General features: G+C 42.7%; 1 protein-coding gene across 2 annotated transcripts in view; it reads right to left on the bottom strand.

Annotated features, from left to right (window-relative positions):
* The window catches only part of LOC119027991 (adenylate cyclase type 1-like), a 48,525-nt gene extending 37,168 nt beyond the window's left edge, over positions 1-11,357 (bottom strand). Inside the window, exons 1-3 of one of the 2 annotated variants that reach the window (XM_037113443.1) lie at positions 10,465-11,357; positions 7,417-7,566; positions 3,391-3,509 (exon numbers count right to left, since the gene is read on the bottom strand). In XM_037113443.1, coding sequence (XP_036969338.1) covers positions 3,391-3,509; positions 7,417-7,566; positions 10,465-11,079 — 884 coding nt within the window. In that variant the 5' untranslated portion in view covers positions 11,080-11,357. The remainder of the gene's footprint in view (positions 1-3,390; positions 3,510-7,416; positions 7,567-10,464) is intronic. The other variant, XM_037113444.1, reaches the window with a different exon arrangement.
* Between the last annotated feature and the right edge of the window lie 7,645 nt (positions 11,358-19,002).

Raw genomic sequence — 19,002 nt, 5'->3', positions numbered from 1 at the left:
CTTGCACAGGAAGACATAGCAAACGAAACAATGTAAAATGTAAAATACTAAAGAGGATGGAAACAAAGAGGGACACTGGGAGAAAAGGCATGTTAGTATCTCATATCTGCAGACACCTTGCAGCCCTCTGCCTACATTTTCTTGTTTTTATCACTTTGTTGCAGCTCGGTACACTTTACCAGCCCAAATGTGGCTATATGGCATCCTGGGAATGAGGTTTTGTACTGAGGTTTGTAACCGATCTCTAAGAGGGGCCTTCCTCTGCATCGTGACTGCGCTGCTCTTTTTGGCAGCGCAGTATAGCTGCTGAGGATCCTGATGTATGTAAAGCCGGGATCACGACAGAAGAGCGCTGTTGTGTGATTTGTCTTTGAATGGCGCTGTTCTGCAGCTCCTGCCGGTGCGTAGTGGGTGAGGAGAAGAAGGTGAGAGGAGGGCAGAGGGGGAGAGAGGGAGCAGAGCTAAATAGATATGCGATCAAACGTTCTCGAGGCTACATCATGTCACGCCCCTGCTCAGCAAAATGAAGCTGATGTTTATGGGTTTTTTTTTTTTTTTTTTCACTGCCATGTGCTCGGATGAGAATGTGTGTTTGTAGCAGCTCCCTGGAGACGAGCGGGAGCTGGCTTGCTGGGTGCAGCAGCGTGATGTTTGGCCGAGTGCCAGCGCGGCATCGAGCCTGGCGAACGGGAGGTGATGTTCCCGAGCTGAGGCTGAGTGTGGGAGCCGAGCAACAGACAAAGAGAGAGAGAGAAAGAGAGGGAGTCAGAGAGTGGAGAGGACTGTCTCTTGACAGGGCTGCTATTGACATGCTACCTAGCCCTCCACTCCCACACTCAACAGCACTGATACAGCTCTCGGCTTCTCTTTACTACCTCGTTGGAATGTAATCAGCTCAAAGTCTGCCAGGTTCTCACGCTCTGTAATATTTTCTCTATTACGAGTGCAACAGAGGTGGCGGCTGAAAAGGGCTGATAAAATTTACATGGACAGGGCCTCAAATAATGATGGATGAATGAAAAAACGTGTGTCACTGCAGCTCAGAACCAAAGAGGGATCATCACATTTCTTGTCATGTGCAACTGCAAGTAAAAAATACAAAAAAGATTCAACCTAAAAAAAATCCATGAACTGGGATGAATCAGCGAAAACTGTCAAATTGGTGTTTTTCAAAGAAATTACATTAATAACAAATCATTGTGGGGGAGCTGTAGCTCAGCGGGTAGAGCAGGTCAGCTAGTGATCAGAAGGTCGCTGGTTCAAATGAGTTCAGCTGCATGTCAAAGTGTCCTTGAGCAAGATACTGAACCCCAAATTGCTCCTGATGTGCATCTGGCATCTTGCATGGCGGCCTCCGCCATCAGTGAGGGCCATGCGATGGGCTGGCGACTTGTCCAGGGTGTACCCTGCCCTCGCCCTGAGACAGCTGGGACTGGCTCAGCAAAAAAAAGAACAAAAAAAAAACAAAAACGATGACCCCATAAAAGGGATAAAGCGGTTACAGACAATGGTTAGATTGTCAGGACTCTTGTTTTTGTTTGTTCTTGTGTCTGGTTTTTGGTTTCTTGTTGATTTACATCCTTGTATCTTGTCTTGTGTTGTGTTTTTTCCATGTCTTGTGTGTCATGTGTTTGAATTTCCATGCCCTCATGTGTCCTTTAAGTTTCTCCTATGTTCTCCCCTCTGGCTCCCTCTGTCTGTTGTCTTGTTCCCTCCTGGTCTGTTCCTCTGTGCTCCTCCCCCTCGTTATCTCACCTGGCTTCCTTCCTCCTCTCTCTCCTCACCTGTGCCTCGTCATGTCATTAGTGTCTGTGTATTTAGTCTCTGTGTTTCCCTCACTCTTTGTCTGGTCATTGCTTTCTGTTTGCTGTTTTCTGTCTCTTGTCCACGCTCCTGTTCATGCTCTTGTCCATGTTCTTGTTCGTGCTCCTGCCCCGGTTTGGTATGTTTTGGTTTCAAGATTTTCCTGTTTAAGTTGAACTTTGATTTTTTCTTTGTACTTTGTCTTGCTGTTTAGTTGCTACTTTGCCTGGTTGTTTCAGTTGTTACTTTGCGTTTTGTCCTGTTTTGTCTGCCTTGGCTTTTTCTTGTTTTCGGCTTTTGCTTTATTAAAGCTCGCTTTTTGTTCCACGTTAACTTTGACTCCCGTGTGTATCTGCGTTTGGGTCCACCCTCTCCTTCCATAGTTTTCCCCTTTTTACCCCAACCTGACATAGATGGTTAAATCATCAGTCATCAATAAAATACTTGTTTTTTATAAATGTACTAAGTTATTGCGACAGTTGTTTCCATCATCATCTAGTCAGTTCATTAATGTTAAGTCAAGGTGGACTGCCCTGCCACTGCTCCGCCACTTGGATCTACCCCTGAGCCCAGAGACACTGCAGCTGCGACTAAAGTGGTTGGTGTGTTTACCTGTGTATATATATATATATATATATATATATATATATATATATATATATATATATATATATATATATATATATATATATAACCTAGGCGCTTTGATAAAGTAGTTAGATGGGCATTGTGTAATTTTGGAGAAAAAAATTCTCAGCCTTTCTCAGAATTTCAATATCATGGATATTAATACAGTAATAATACAAACTCAGTAGTATTTTGTTTCCATAACTGAACAAACAAGCTGCCTTCAGAGGAAAATAAGGTCCAACAAACAAAAGAACAAAATGACAAATAATAGAGCAGGTAGTTAAAAATTACCAATAATTATCGATGTCCTCCGATATAAAACTTCACTATCGTCATTGACTTTTCAGCAATATCGCCCAGGCCTATTTCTGTTTCTTAAAATAGAAATAAGCATTACTCAAATGTCTGTCTTTTTCTCAAATTCTAAACTCTCCCAAAGTGACATCAAAATACTACAAGGGCTTGTTTCAGGAGAGCATTTTTGTGAAAACTGGAAAAATCTTTCTAAGACAGATAGTTGAGAAAATAAAATAGCAGTCTGCACCTCACTCACTGAGGAGATGAAGTAAGTGAAAGTGAGTAAACGGATCTTGAGTAAAGATTATAAAAAGAGAGCCTCCTTTTAGCTGCTACAGTGCTTCTCATGGAACATATTTCAAGAGTTTAACGCTCAATAAAATATAATCAATGCTTAGCTCCATTTCTGATGCAGATTCAGAAATCAAACACCACAAACATGAGATGAGACAGAGGAAGGTCTCTGATCTGCTGCACAGACAACAGTTCTGCCTCCTCCTCACCCTCATGTAGTTTGACTGTGTCTGTGTTAATAGCTGATCTTAATTGCTCTCCTTCTATTCTTGACCTTGACGTCACAGCAGGTAACACCTGGATCAAAACACTGCAGCCCCTCCACACACCTCTGCGGCCCGCTGTTGTCATGACACCCCCCCGTACCTGACATTGTCATGACGCTGGATGTAGATCTTGTGAAAGATCCGCTCAGGCGGCTTCAGGAAGTCCTCCTTCATCTCCATGGCAACATTCCTGGGCAGTAGGCTCATTAGCAGACGTTCCTGAGGAGGGAGGGGTTAAAACAGAAGAGGAGGCAACGTCAGAAGTTTAAACTGGGAGGACATAAATGTACACGCTGTGTGTTTGTGTTCTGTTCTTTGCTCTGCTGTAAACATCCAGACCCTCCAGATGAGCTTAGAAACAAGACATGAAAAACACTCTTTTTTAACTCAACCATTAGTTCTCCAGTTTCTGGAACTGATTAATTGATAATGTCTGTTAAACAACATTCCTCAACATTCACTGGTTCCCACATCTCATATTTGATGTTTTGCTGCCATTTTACAACACTGTCAAACTAGTAATATTCATTTACCTATGAATACATTTCCTATCAATCATTTGATGTAATGTTGTGCAGTGTGCATTTCTGTGATCCCGAGATGTCTTTAAATGTATGCTTATGTCTAACCAACAGTGTAAAACTTAAAATTTGTAATTTACGGTGATTCAAAACAGAGAAAAGCAGCAAACCGTCCAATCAAATCAACACAAATGTTAACATTGGATGATTCTACAAATCTTTTTTTGATGACGTATTTCTACATCCAGTATTGTTGTTTTTAAAATCCTTTCTACAATAACTGGAACACTGTTGTAATTTAAACAAGAGGGGAGCTGTTTTATGCAGGCCCGTTTTAATAGCATTGTGTAGGCCTAATAAAATGATAAAATAATGTAATTGTAACTCATTTTAGTCACTTATGATCAAATTAACTGTGTTAATCAAAGGGAAACATCTGGATATGTTCTTCTTGTCCCAGCTGCATTGCAGACCTGTTCTCCTGAACTATGCCAGAAGAAGACATTTCTGCAGATCAAGAAGACGCACAGAAACAGAATTTGTGCACAGTTTGATTGCAGATCAAATGATGACTGTTGACTACCGATTTCAAGCTTACACCGCCTAGTTGATATGTATGTTTCGGGTCTTTTCAGCTTAATTGCAAAACATTTGCTAGAAAAGTCATCAAAAAGTGGAAGAATTCAAATAGTACTTTTACTTTTACGCATTTTTCACAGGATTACTTGTAAGATTAATTGCTCGACTGTGAACACAAAAACTCCTGCCTTCTTCTACAGTCACATCCAGTCTTTTATTGTCTATAAAGATATACTACTGTTGTAAATCATGTGGTGCAGAATCATCCAGAGCGAATGCTGAGCTTCACATTTGAGAAGCCCGAACTGAAATGTGTAACTCCAATGGGATTAATGCATGATCAGAATCGTTTTCAGTTAAATCTATTAATCAGCTGAATGTGTTCAGCGCCAGTCTGAAGTAGTAGTTACACACATCGGAGTGTTTCTGTTTGTGTGAATCGTCTCAGTTACAGCAGCATGAAGTCCGACTCCAGCAGGATGTCAAACAGTTGTGAATGCACGATGAATCATCAGGCTTCTCAGCTGAATGGCTGTTGAGAGACAGGGTTATAAAAGCAGCCGGGGCTCTCCTGTGTTTTCCTCCGACACTGTTTCACATTACATCCATTCACACAACTGCTCCTCAGCTGAGAGTAGGAAGCTACGGTGGAGAGCAGCTTTTAGAAACACTCATACTTACTGATGTGAGTGTGTGTCAGGGTGTTTTGCACTTGTAAATGTGTGTGTCAGGAGTAAAAAAAAACTCCCCATAACCTAAGTGTGGAGTGTGGTTGTTTTAATAAGATTGTTAATTTACCTGCTTTATTAATCACTTCCATTTCTCTCCCCCGAACATATTGTAATTGCACATCAAAGATTGTAATTTCTCTGCTCTGTCTCAGGTCTAATTCGCTGTGTTTGACTGCGACTCTCCTGGTAGTGGTTTATTCATGAACCACTGGCTCACCTCGCTCTCACATTAACATGAAGATTTCCTGTCTTCTGGATTTTCCAAGAAGGGGAAATTCCATAAAAAATGTGACAATTTGAAACTGAAGGAATTCAGACTGTGGAAAATGGTTCAATGTTTCATCAGGACGAAGGAAGAAAAAAACCCATAAATGAGACAACAGGGATGTGGAAAGAGTAGAAAATGTGCAATGATCCCTACTTATAACAGGTGTTTCTCTAACCCGGCACACCTGATTCAAATGAACCACAGGAGGAAGAGCTGATCGGATCGATCAGGCGTGTTGGAGCAGAAAGACGAGGCTGTCCTCGCCAGTCAAAAATGCAAGCAGCTTAATACAATACATATTTACGTTTGTTTTGAGGGGGTGAGCTCTGGTGACTGTTGTAATTATTACAGCTGCAAAGGAGGAAGTGAGGAGAAGTAGTAAAGGATAAGACAGGGAGAGGGCCAAAGAAGTCAGTGCTGAGTTTGTTTTATTTTCTACATACTGATGTTGCATACTGTGCATAACTGAGCATACATTTCTCTGGTAATGTAGCCATGTTTGTAACTAAAGTTACCCAGAGTTAACCCAAATCCTGATGTTTTCCCAGACCTGACCAAGCTGTGACCATATGACGCTCTGGTAAACTTTGAAAAAAATACCATAATCAAAGGTTTACCTAGGTTTTATTGGGGCGGTTGGTTGTATCTTCCAGTTTTGAGCAGCAGATGGAGTTTGCTCAGTTGCCATCTAAATGACTTGAAATTCAATCATGTGATAACAGGAAGCTGTTTATGACTAAAGGAAATGGATGTAATGAAGATGATGACAACTGAAAAACAAAGACTGAACACATGACTCTCTGGTGGTTAGTTGACATTGTTATGGCACATACCACAGAACCTCTTAGGGAAGAGGATGGGCTGGATGGTGACCTTTGACCTTCCCGTTATCCTTGACTGAGTTTTTTTAGCTGCATTAATGTAACTGATTCTTCACCATGGATTTGGCAGATCAGACAACATTTGTATTAATCACTTCAAGTCAGGGTCATGACCATGAATACAACCTTTTTCTTGGAGCTTTTATCCACATTATGTATACATTTTCCCGTCTATCTGCCGTGACTAGTGTTCCTGAACAGCTCACATGAGTCAAGAGGAAACTACGCATCGCTTTGGGCTTCAGAGATTGCTATTGAACTGAGGAGTCAATTGTACCACCCAGATGTACAGCCTACACATGTCAGGAATCAATACAACCTATGGATCTGACTCAAGGCAAAAGCCCTGAGCAAACACCCGAGCAATAACCAGAGACAGAGGCTGAAATCCAAATCTGAGATGTTTGTGAGTGCATCCGCGGCGGCATGGTTGCAGGCTGCTAGCTGGCCACTGATAGATCCCAATCAGGGGGTCTGTGTGTGTTTCACTCACCCAGATAAACTGTGACCTTTACTGGAGTAGGGAGGCCATGAAAGCAATCTGCTTGTGTAATTACCTGTCAGAAGGGAGCCTGTTACTGCCGGGGAAAACACAGCATATCATCATCTAATCTACAAAGAACAGGTGCTAAGTGTGCGTGTGCACTTTGCGAATGTTGTGCATAACGAAGGTGAGCCGTGCACGGAGGCATAGTACATACACGGGATAATTAATTGTCCATTTAACAACCGGTGTGGGTGGGTTTCGTGTACATGGCGGATGAGCAGGGTGCGGCGCATAACCAAGTGTTTCTGTGTGTTGAAGTTGCCTGATTGCGCCTTTGTTAAATCGCTCCATGTAGGTGTGCACAGAGGGGGTGGAATGTGTGGCGCCAGTGCATGTGCCACAGTAATTGTTCTCTCCTTAAATAGCTGCTGTCATAGTTACTGCGTGCCTGTGGGCCGGTTGTTAGAATACACTGGCACCTGAAACCTTTTTTTAAAAAAAAGAGAAGAAAAAAAACTTCTCAAGAGGCTGAGAAGATTTCACAACATACGCGCTCGACAAGTGTGGATACATGTCCTTGTCATCTTGCTCTCATTCTGTTGTTTTCAATCCTTCTGTGCATTTTTCTGTGTGTGTGTGTGTGCAGATTCACGCCTCACCTGTTTCTCGTTCTCATCCTCCAGTCGCAGCCTCTCCTCGATGCAGTTGCGGGCTTGCAGGAAGACTTTCCTCTGGGTGCGCTCGGTGAGAATCCTCACAAACACCCCCGACAAGTTGACGCTGGTAAACAGCACCGCGTTGGCCACCAGCTGCACACAAACAAGAACAGACATGCCAAACAGAGCTGGCAGCGTCGACATACTGCGTGCGCGCGCGTGAGCCCGAAGGAACACACGTGTCCATATGTGTGTTTGTGTGTGCAATCATACATCGTGGTTAGATTAGACTTCACAATCCTTGATTAATCCACAGGATGGATTGAATGGCAGAAATCAAGGTCAGCATTGTAACTGCAGCATGAGTCGTAGGTATGACTTAAAGAATCAAAGCTGGACAGCGGAGCGGCTGACAGACAAAGTGTATTACTGGTCAGTGATCAGAGACTATTGATCAGGCCCAACACTTCATTTGGATGATAACCTCTGCAGCCCGTCTGTGCCGTCGATTCCTAAAAGGTCAGAGGTGAAAGGTCGAGGAAACACTCTAATCCAGCACAGCCAGATGGTTGATACATTTCCTCTTTATGTTGACCAGAAAAACACCACTTCACAAAGAAGACTTCTGTCTGGCTCTGACTGTAAAGACACACTCAGTCCAATGTAAAATCCAAAATTAAATGTTGGCATTTAATTCCATTCCTGAACACAAATATGTTCAAATTTGATTTATAAATGTTGTATCAACATTTCTACCATATGTGCCATATCACATTTACATTATATGTATATGAGCTGATGAGGAGGAGGTGATGGGGATGGCCAAAAGTGGCCAGCATTCTAGATGGTGTTCCAATATTTTACAGCTGTGTTTGTGGTACATTTATTTCTAAGCCAAACACGTTCTTTTCCTCACCCTCATCCAACAAAGTGGGGTTTTTGTGCCTAAATCTTGCCAGAGCATGAGCACAACATTGTCACAACATAAAATTGGAAATTAAACCCAGAGATGTAAAGTTGGACACAAAAATGATTTCAACATATACGTGTTTTACACAATCGCATGTTGTCTACATTTATTCAGGTAATTTGGCTGAAATAGTTAAAGGTGAAAGTGTAGTGTTCCCAACAACAGGGTTGGCAGAGAGGGGTCTGATGATAAACCTGAGGGACTGTGACATGATTAACAAGAAAAGCATATTTGTGCTCTGCATCTAATTGGTGCCATTTTGCTTGTAGATTGCTGGGTAGTTTTATCTCCTAAATTGGGCTGCAACTAAGAATTATTTGCATTATCAATGAGGCTGCTGATTAATTTCTTGATTAACTGTTTAGGAGAGCCTGACCGATATTTGATTACTTCAAAATCATAATGTGTATGTATCGGTAGATATGCGCAAATGTTTTGCATTAAACCTGCAAATGTGGTTATCAAACACTTGTGACAAAGATATGCAACAGAGGAAGCACATCCTGCAGTTTAACAATGACCGTCACTGTCTGACATTAAATCAGTGCACTGAAAACATAAACTTCACTGGGAACCCCAAGCATCTTTTTCTGCATCAGTATCTAAAAGAAAAGGGTTGATATGAGTGCATATTGGACAATATATACACCAATACTGATAAATCTGATAAATCTGTGAACAGTCGGGCTGTATCGGTTATGATTAAAAAAAACAAAAAAAACAATTTCTCAGAGTGAAGTTTTCAAATTGCTTCCTATGTCCACTGAACAGTCCAAAACTCAAAGACTCTTTATTCACGGTTACGAATGACAAAGAAACAGCAAATCCTCTGCTGGAACCAGACAGTGTTTGACATTGCTGCTTGAAAAAATGATTATCAAGAGTGGGTGATTTTCTTTTGATCAACTTATGGATTAATCAGTTATTGGTTGCAGCTCTACTTCTAAGGCCCCTAGAAATGGTGCGAGTAGACAATGCTCTGATGTTAACGAGTCACAAGCCAAAGTGGGTGGAAATGCCTTACTGCTAATGAAGTGAGTTTGTCAATCTCATAGGAATCACAGTACATCTGTGCAATATACCGATGTTTAAACATTAACAGGATTTGAGTCATTTCTTCAGTTTTTGATGTCATTATATCAAGATCTGACATGTGCTGTCTTGTCCTGGTTTTAAAGGCTGTAGAACAGTAACATGATGTCATTTTCTGAACTATTCAACTTGTTCTAATTCTTGTCGTGTCATTACAACCACATTACTGACCGATTCTAACTATTATTGCTAACAGTCATCCCACAATATTGTCACACTATTGAAGGTATTTGATCAAAAGTATCATGATGTTTGATTTTGTCTCCCTTAAGGCTCCTTAAAGTTTCAAAAGAAAACTTTTGAAGAGGATGTTTGTGGTTGAACTGGTAGCCTGATGACATGTGTGACCTGAGGAGGGGTCAAGTAGACACAGCTTCATTTTAGAGGTCAGAGAGGCTGGAACTGTTTTTTGTTTTTTTGTTATTTTTTTTCAGGACCAGAAATATTTCAGAAAACATATTCCAACAAGATGTTGAGGTGGGGAAACACCTCCTACATATTAAAGTCCTCACTTCTGCCTACATCTGGGTCACACAGACCAGTTTGGGAAGTGCTCTGTGTGTGTGTGTGTGTGTGTGTGTGTGTGTGTGTGTGTGTGTGTGTGTGTGTGTGTGTGTGTGTGTGTGTGTGTGTTTCAGCACCAGCAGCTGGACAGCTCTTCCTGCTTCATTACGGCTGAGCGCTAAAGTGAAACTCTTTTTACAACTCCAGTATCCTGGAGTTAAAATCGAGCACTGGGGCTGTTTTTAACCCTCCCTCTCCAGGGGAAGTCGGGTGAGTAAGCACGCCTCTTCTCATTCATCCAGTAACTTTACAGCCCAGCTGCGAGCCTCAGAGCACAAATACAGGCTGACTCACTGGGGCAGCTGCTCAAAGGTACCTGGGCTGTGGTAGAAGTGCGGCTCAGTCTACTCCCTGTGTGATGAGATGATGGCTGAGGAGTGAAACTGCTCTCTAAGCATGTGGTTGGTTGCAGGTGCAGCACTCACCGGTCTCCACAGCCACTGTTTCCGCCCCGTGACCGACGTCGCTATGACAATGAAGTGGGATGCAGCCAGCATCACCCCGAACAGCACGGCCAGCAGCGTCCGCACCGGCAGCAGCACGTAAGCCACGAGGGTGACCAGCATGAGCTGCCACACGCCTTGCTCAGGGGCAGCGGCGCTCACCAGCTCCGACGTGCCGAGCGCCAGCGGGAACGGGCAGCAGAGCAGCGCAAAGGTGAAGCTGAAGAGCAGCGCCAGCTTCGCGATCTGCTGCAGCTGCGTCACCTGCAGGTACTTGACGTTGGTGACGATGAACAGCGACAGGAACACCACGCAGTGCACCGGGTAGGAGCCCTTGGACAAGGTGAGGCGCGGGCTGGACAGCAGCTCCACCAGGGACAGCGACGACGCGGCCACGATGAGCACCGCCAGCGCCTTGAGGGTGGCGGTCTGCTCCAGCTTCAGGTTGTAGTTCTGGAAGAGAGCCTCGAGCTCCTGGCTGTTGAACTCGTCCTCGCAGGCGATGGCACCCAGCCGCGCACCGGCCGGGCAGTGACCCTTTCTCCGCCGGGTCTTGACTCTTTCGAATGGCGCCTCCTCCATGTTCCGGCCATTCATGAAGCGGGGATGGCGCGCGAGCCCCTCAACTTTTCGCTTTCCTCTCCTCCGTCGGGAATCGAACCGGCACCCTCTCCCAGTTCATGCGTCCTGGAGGCTACGGGGCTCGGTGTCAGAGGGGAGAGGGTGGCAGAGAGGAGGCAGCAGCACCGTGCGCGCCCTCTCCACAGGTTGACGGCTGTTGGTGTGTCGTCAGGAAAGTAGCCCGACCAATGTGCAGCTCTCTCTCTCTCTCTCCCTCTCTCTCTCTCTCTCTCTCTCTCTCTCGCTCTCTCTCAGTGTGTGTGTGTGTGTGTGTGTGTGTGTGTGTGTGTGTGTGTGTGTGTGTGTGTGTGTGTGTGTGTTTGCATGTCTCTCTGACTCTGTCTGTCTCGTGGACCTCCTGCGGTGCCTCGGACTGGGTTACCGGTGTTCGTGCGCCCTGACGGGACCCATGGTGGTATAGCTCAGTCACCCTAAACATCCCCTGACATTAATTTCTCTGGATTTACTTTCTCTTGCGCGCCCCTGAGACGCACACAAAAAAAACAAACACACACGCACGCGCGCGCGCACACACACACAGTAGATATGATATTCGAGTGTGTGCGTCCTTCTCCTGCCTCAATTTGCCGGAGTGACATGTCAGCTGCTTGGGTGAAGACAGCAGCAAAACAGCGCTGGTGATTTCCCCTCACAATGTCTGCAGTCAGAGCTGATGTAGTTCCCAGCTAAAAATAGACCAGCTGCACCGGTGGATGGTCCAATTTAGCAACAATTTGGTCTTTCCCCGCATTTCTTCCCCTCGCATGTTTAATTGCAGAGCCAAGCGCTCGCTTCACACAGAGAACGAACGGCAACACACGCGTTAGAGACAGAAGGTAAAGCTAAAAATAGCGCTCCTCTTCCCGAATTAAACGTGAAAATGTAAGAATGATGACGCGCATCTTAAAATGTGATGCACCGTTGTTGTGGTGGAGAGCATGTTTGCGCAGTTTGGGCATGCACGCGTGCACATTTTCTGCCTTTCTTTTTCTATAACCATGTGGATTTTTTATTTTTTTTTTAATAAGAGATTTTACTTCAGGCTGAATTTGAAACATTCTGTCGCTGCAGAACAAATATTGACAGAATGAGTGGGGAGAATCATTCGGTATCGCCAGAGAATGACACATATGTGCAAGAAGAGTCATTTAGTAGAACTGAGTTAAAATATGCGAGAGTGTGGGAAATATAAAGGAGGGGTGCTGAAAATAGCAGCAACTGCAGCAGCAAAAAAAAAAAAATACGGTCTAAGAAAAGACAAACACATGTTACATAGGAATCTAACGACCAGAGAGCTTCAGGATGTCCACAAATGTGAAGCTCCTATCCAGAGTGTGGAAGGAGACTCGATATATTATGTATATGTTTTCACACATAAGTGATATATTTTGAACGGGAGTTTTCACCTCAAGTCAACAATGTGGTAGATACAGAACACATTAAAATGATAACATCACATGTTAAAAGCAGGGACAGAGACAGTGAAGGCAACACAAATATGCAGTCATTACAGAATGAAGGTAAATGTACAGTGACTTAGAATTACATATCAGGAAGGAGAAATTAGATTGTGGTGTACATATTTCGAAATAGGAATGCTTTCATGATGTCATATTAAAGGGTGACTCCATCTTACATATTAAAGTGTGTTTACAGGTCTCCGGGAGTACTACTGAATATGTGAAAAAGAAGTAGTTTAAAGTGTTATTTGTGGCTCCAGAGGAAGCTGCATGTAATCTGATAAACTGCCTCCAGTGATGTCACTCAGTGGCAAAGTGGGTAATGAAGGCACCAGGTAAAAACAAACGAGCAGGAACAGGGGTAGTCATTTTTATCCCACACGTTCTTCTCCCTTTTCCAGACCTGTTGCCTACGTTACCCACAATGCATCAACATTACATTTATTATATTATTCATTAGATTTAGGGCATTTAGCAGACGCTTTCGTCCAAAGCAAGTTGCAATAAGTACATTTGTCACATTTAATGCTATGTCTAGTTCGAGACGAAGTCTGAAAAAAATGAGTCTTGAGTCTTTTGTTGAAGATTGTGGAAGAGTGATTCCGCTGTCCTGACATCAGTCAGGAGCTTGTTCCACCACTGAGGTGCCAGAACAAAAAGAGTCGCGACTTTGCTGAGTGGGCTTTGTTTGCTCCCAGCGGTGGGGGTACCAGTCGGCCAGCTGATGTAGTAGAGGGAAGTGCTCGTGCTGGGGCGTGTGGTCTGATCACCGTTTAGAGGTAGACGGGTGGAGTTCCGTTGACAGCCAGCACCTTAGCTACTGTGTGACATCACTGGAGGAATTTTAATGTGTAAAACTTGCAAAGTTTCACTTTAGGAGCTGACATGAGGACCAGTCAAGTACAATAGGAAGTTTTTATGTGCATGTACATTATATGTGCACATATGGAGTGGTGTAGATATCAAGATAATCTTCATAGATGAACACCACTTTTGTGATTTTCGAAGTGTGAATTAAACCTCTAGCAGTAAAAAGCTAATGTTAGGCTACAAACAGACTACATCACGGTCACATGACTTCAACATCCCCACCACTGTCTGAATTTCTTCAGTCTGTGTTAACAGCACACCTAATTTTTTTCAGACATGTAATGAAAACCCATTCAGTAAACTTATAGACATTGAGGCAAGGGAACCAGATGTGCAGAAATGCTAATTGATTTCCAGATTTTACGACTACAGACTACACCAATCTATACTTTATGTACATTTGCTTCATCATAACATTCCCCTTAAAGCTTCGACCTGCAGAAAGGTGACATTGTGACATATCCATGTGTATCCTTCTCAATGTCATTATCACATTTGGGATATATTGGGACAACAGAGAGAAGAACACATATTGATGACAATACTCATTTGAATACAGTATCACACAAAGAGGTTTACAGGTTTCACCCACAGCATAAATAAGTTTTATGAACCCCACCTGTGTGGCTTGAGTCCATGCTGGAATATTATATGGGCCCAGGTTTGTTGTGTGGTAACCCCACTTTCATTATGTTTATTTCCAGGCCTGAGAAGCAAAGCTCAGGTGAAAATGCATGTCCAACTTGCATTCTTTCTAATGGCCAGCAGAGGACAACTGCACTGGTTTCAAGTCAGATTGTATGTAACTTATGAGAAAAAGAAAACCCTGCTTCTCACTTGATTCATCACCGCAGTGAACAGATGATGAGTTTGTAGTCTCAGTGACTAGTTTCATGTAGGAGTGTTGCATTAACTGGCTTTGACAATCACCATTGTGTTAGAAATGTTAAATGGTGTGTGTTATGTTAAAATCATGTTTAAGGTGCACTCTGTAGTTTTTGGGGAAGAAATTGTAATCAGAAGAGAAATATCTTTTTCTGCCTAAACAAACTAAATCTCTCTTTGTTTCATGACTGAATAAACAAACTGACCTTAAAGGACAACGCAATTTTATACTGTTCTTTGTTTATATGTGATGGACCCTGCCATCCTTCTAGCCTCAAACAGTGTTCTGGGGACCTTATTTTCCTCTGAGAACAGCTTGTTTATTCATTGATGGAAAGATAAATATTTTGGAGAGTGTATTAGTACATCATGAATATTGTAAATACTGTAGGAACATTCTCAGTTTGATTTTTTATTCAAAGACAACAGAGTGCTTCTTTAATAATAGACATGTGAAAGGGAAGCCTGGGTGTCCCTGCTCAGACAGCTGCCCCCGCGACCCGGCCCCGGATAAGTGGAAGAAAATGGATGGATGGATGGAGCTAGTGTGTGGCTGCTACTCAATCATCTATAAATGTAGGCATTTATGATTAATAACTACATAACTACATTGCCTCCCTACACTCATATAATATATGTTATTCATTTGACAAAATACACAGTTAACAGAGTTAAGATGAATTTAGCTGAGAGCATTTTTTCTGATCCCATTTAGAGTGATGCTGGCGATCCATCAGGGTATGGTTTAGCACGTGGGCAACTTTGCGGCTGATATTTTCCTTGGTTTCCCAGTCAGATCCAGTCAGGATATCCTCCCTAGGTCCACCCTCTCTCCCAAATATGATCACTTTTAGCCCCAATAAACCAAGATGGCTTATCCGAAACACAAAACCTGAGACTTTATAATGGGAGTCCACAAACCAAAGGGTCGATTTACACTTGGTGTGGATCCTAGGGAGATTAGTAACTGCTACAGTTGAAGCTAATCCAATACAATCAACAAATACCTTGGTTCTTATTAGATCAGAGTGTTTTAGTTGTATTTATTCTGACAATGCCAAGAAAAAACACAGTTAACTCAAATACTACAGAATAAGGACGATGAAGGCTCCATGGCAGTTGACCACATTGCCCGATTTGCCATCCAGAAATATCTCAAGCAAAGGACATGTAGATCTGTCAGCTAGAACTGAAAAACAATCGAGGATTCACATGATTATCAAAATAACAGGCTAAAGAAGCTCCTCTTTAATGCAAAAACGTACCTTCAGAAGAAAAATGCAGGCTTCCTCTCTATGTCCTGACCAATGACCTCACTTTTTGTTGCACGTGTGCGTCAGATCGCTAAGATCTCAATGGACCAGCTCATCAATGAAGACGACATTCCTCCTGACAAAAAGTCTCTACATGCACACAGTCAATTACTATGTGGTCAATATCTACTATCGTCCAGCGTGCTTTAAATCAATATGCTGCAGAGTGGACATCACAACAGTGAAAGAAAGAGAGACAATCTGACCTCATCTGAGGAGACATTGATAAGATTTTGTCTGCTGGTTCAGAGTGAAAAGAGCTCTTGCACTCTGATTAAGTCTGACAATTGAAGTCTGAAGATTTATAGCTTTATAGCTCCAAATCTGTCTATAAATATCACTTACCTGTGTATTTATTTATTTATTTATTTATTTATTTATTTATTTATTTATTCCCTCTCAGCCATCTGCTTCTCCGGTTTTTGTAACGTCTCACTTTCAGCAGTGAGTGACACTATGCAAGTGCGACTCCTGTGACCTGTCCCTGACCCGTCATGCTTTGTGCCTACTCGCAAAGCAGCTGCTGATGTGTTTTTTTTCCACAGTCAAATATTAATTTTCACAATCGAATCTCGTTTTTCTTTTTAAATATTCGAGTATATATTCGAATTTAGATTATTCGTTGACAGCCCTAATAAGTTCATCCAAAAATGACATGCAGTGATTATATTTTAACCCCAATTTCAACCCCAGTAAGGTGAAGTTTCTTTGTCTACAAAACATTTCTGAAGCTTCACAACAAAACAGCATTATAGCATTCTCCTAAACAACTGATGTAGCTGGGGACTTGTTTTCAATGTAGAAAACAAAAATTTAAAAAAAAACTGAAAAGGCCCCATACAGCTCATCTTGCATAATACTAGTGTCCTGAAGCCTTGAGATACCAAAATAAGCATCAAACTGCTTGTCTTAACTCAATCTTCCAAAATTTGAGTTGTTATCTCTTCTCTATGCTGTTGTTATTACAGACATGTCTGAACAAACTGTGAGCCCTCGACTTGCCATGAACTCACACCCTCTGGGCCTCGTAGGAAATCGTGTTCATTAGAGACCACTTGAAAACAGAAACTCAACAAGATGTTTATTTTACAAAAAACTATAATCCTTTTAATCATCTTCACATATTTCACAAATAAATATGATAGGAACACATCAGAAAACAAACCTAAAAAATACATGGAAACACAGCAATCTGTACACTCTGCGTACAATACATTATGCCATCTACCTCACCCATACATCTATCAAAGTTATATCCAGTTTTCTCCAATATAAGGCTGCCATCGTCCAGGCCTGCAGGAGTCCAAAGTCAATTAAAGTTACCTGTTTTTAAACATGCAATGAAATAATAAATCTAAAACACACATTTTTTCTGCTTGGTGAGGCACCTTCACACTGACTGAATACAGTCTGAAAAACTGTTCTCTAGTATAATATACAGTGAAAAAAAGGACCCTTTCTTTTCTCAGTATCAGGGATGTCAGGGCACAAGCGGGTCTATGTTTATTAGTAATTCTGTCGTTGACTCTTTGGAAACTAAACCTTTGGGCTAAAAGGAAAAAAACAAAAACAAAATACTTTCAGTGAAGCTGCTTTTCTCCAGGTTTGGACCCAAATTCATAGTGTCCCTCCTGAGAATTGCCAATTGAGGCTTTTAAGTGACTCTTAAAAACACACCAACTTTCCTTTATTTTCTTTGAAGGTGCATCTACATGTGTCAAAACTGCCTTTTAAGTCGTCTTTGTTGTTTTCCTTCTCTTTCTCTTTTTAAATCTCCCCTTATGTAGACGGCCATTTACAAAATAAACCTGTCTGCTTGAACCGCTTTGAGTTGTTGTGGAACATAAAATGCAGCATTATTTTCCATCTCATATCCCCACTGGCTCATTCAAAGTGTCTCATCTTTTAGCATCTTCTCAGTGAAGTGAAGTGATACAGCAGCAACACACACACACACACACACACACACACACACACACACACACACACAAGCTCCATTACTCTCTATCTTGAAGTAAGTGACAGCTGCAGATTTTTGGACCATCCCTCCCTCCAGGATGCCTGACAGTCCCCCGTTACCATGGTAACAGAGGCAGTAAGGCTAGCAGTTGTGACTGATACGCTGCTGAGGTGTTTCCCAATCTGACACCGTAGCTCTCTCTCTCTCTCTCTCTCTCTCTCTCTCTCTCTCTCTCCTCTCTCTGACTTTCTTTCAGGTGGTTTGAGATGATGAGTGCAGCTGATGTGTTTGTAGCTGACTGTGGCGTGGTGACACAGCGCCCTGCCCTGCCGGCTCATTGTGCTCACTGACATTTCTCCAAATTGAGGCTCTGACATAAAGGATGGGGTGGTGCAGATGAAAGCTTCAGAGGTGACCGAAGCAACACACTACCCTCCCACCAAACTCCAGTATGTAGACATGTAGCTGTGAACAGTCATTGTGGGCGAATGTATACATGACTCTCCCAGGACATTCTGTCTTCATACGATAGGATGTCGATGTCATACGTACCCTGTATAAATGTTAAGGTCGGGATAAGGTCAAAATGATGTCTGCTCTATGAGTTTATATCTCATGGTCTCTGCAACGTCGCAAGTCGAAGCTATTGTAGATATTTCTGCAGAAGAGACGCCCAACAAACCAAGCTAAAACAAGGCTGATTGTTTGTGTAAAAATCGTAAGATGACCTTCAATCTATCTATGGTACCCATTTTCTTTGTATTCCTAACTTGACCAGAGGTGAGAAGCTTATGCATTAACTTCTCGTGTGTGTGTGTGTGTGTGTGTGTGTGTGTGTGTGTGTGTGTGTGTGTGCGTGTGTGTGTGTGTGTGTGTGTGTGTGTGTGCATGGAGTGAGTACATTCATACATTTTTGATATACTTTGAAAATGTCAGACCCAGTCTGACACCACCCTAAACCAGGTGACCCCAGGATTGAAGCTTTGATTGTGTAATGCACTCCTGTGATGGGCCAGGCGAGATCCTGCTGTTGTGTTGCTGCATGTGTGTGATTGCAGCCAATTGGCTGGGATACACAGAGACAGATAAATGAGGACTTGGCAGACAGGGATCTTCAGCACATTCATGGATAGAAGGTCTCACTGGAGCTGAGGAGGAAGCTGCTGCTGCTGCTGCTGCTGCTGCTGCTGCTGCTGCTGCTGCAGTGTTGTTTGCATTCATGAATAAACCTACTTGCTGCCATTCATACAAACACAATTAGCTCCATGCTTTGTCTGTGGAGAACAGGAATAGATGAATGCAGAAACCAGCTCTCATGCATGTATAAACAACATATTCATACAGACTTACTGTCTGCTGCCATAGATAGATTTTTCTTTGTATTCCTCACCTGACCACAGGTGAGAAGCTC

The sequence above is a fragment of the Acanthopagrus latus genome, chromosome 11 (assembly GCF_904848185.1).
Source record: "Acanthopagrus latus isolate v.2019 chromosome 11, fAcaLat1.1, whole genome shotgun sequence".
Classification (NCBI taxonomy): Eukaryota; Metazoa; Chordata; class Actinopteri; order Spariformes; family Sparidae; genus Acanthopagrus; species Acanthopagrus latus.
This window is presented reverse-complemented; position numbering and strand designations above follow the sequence as displayed.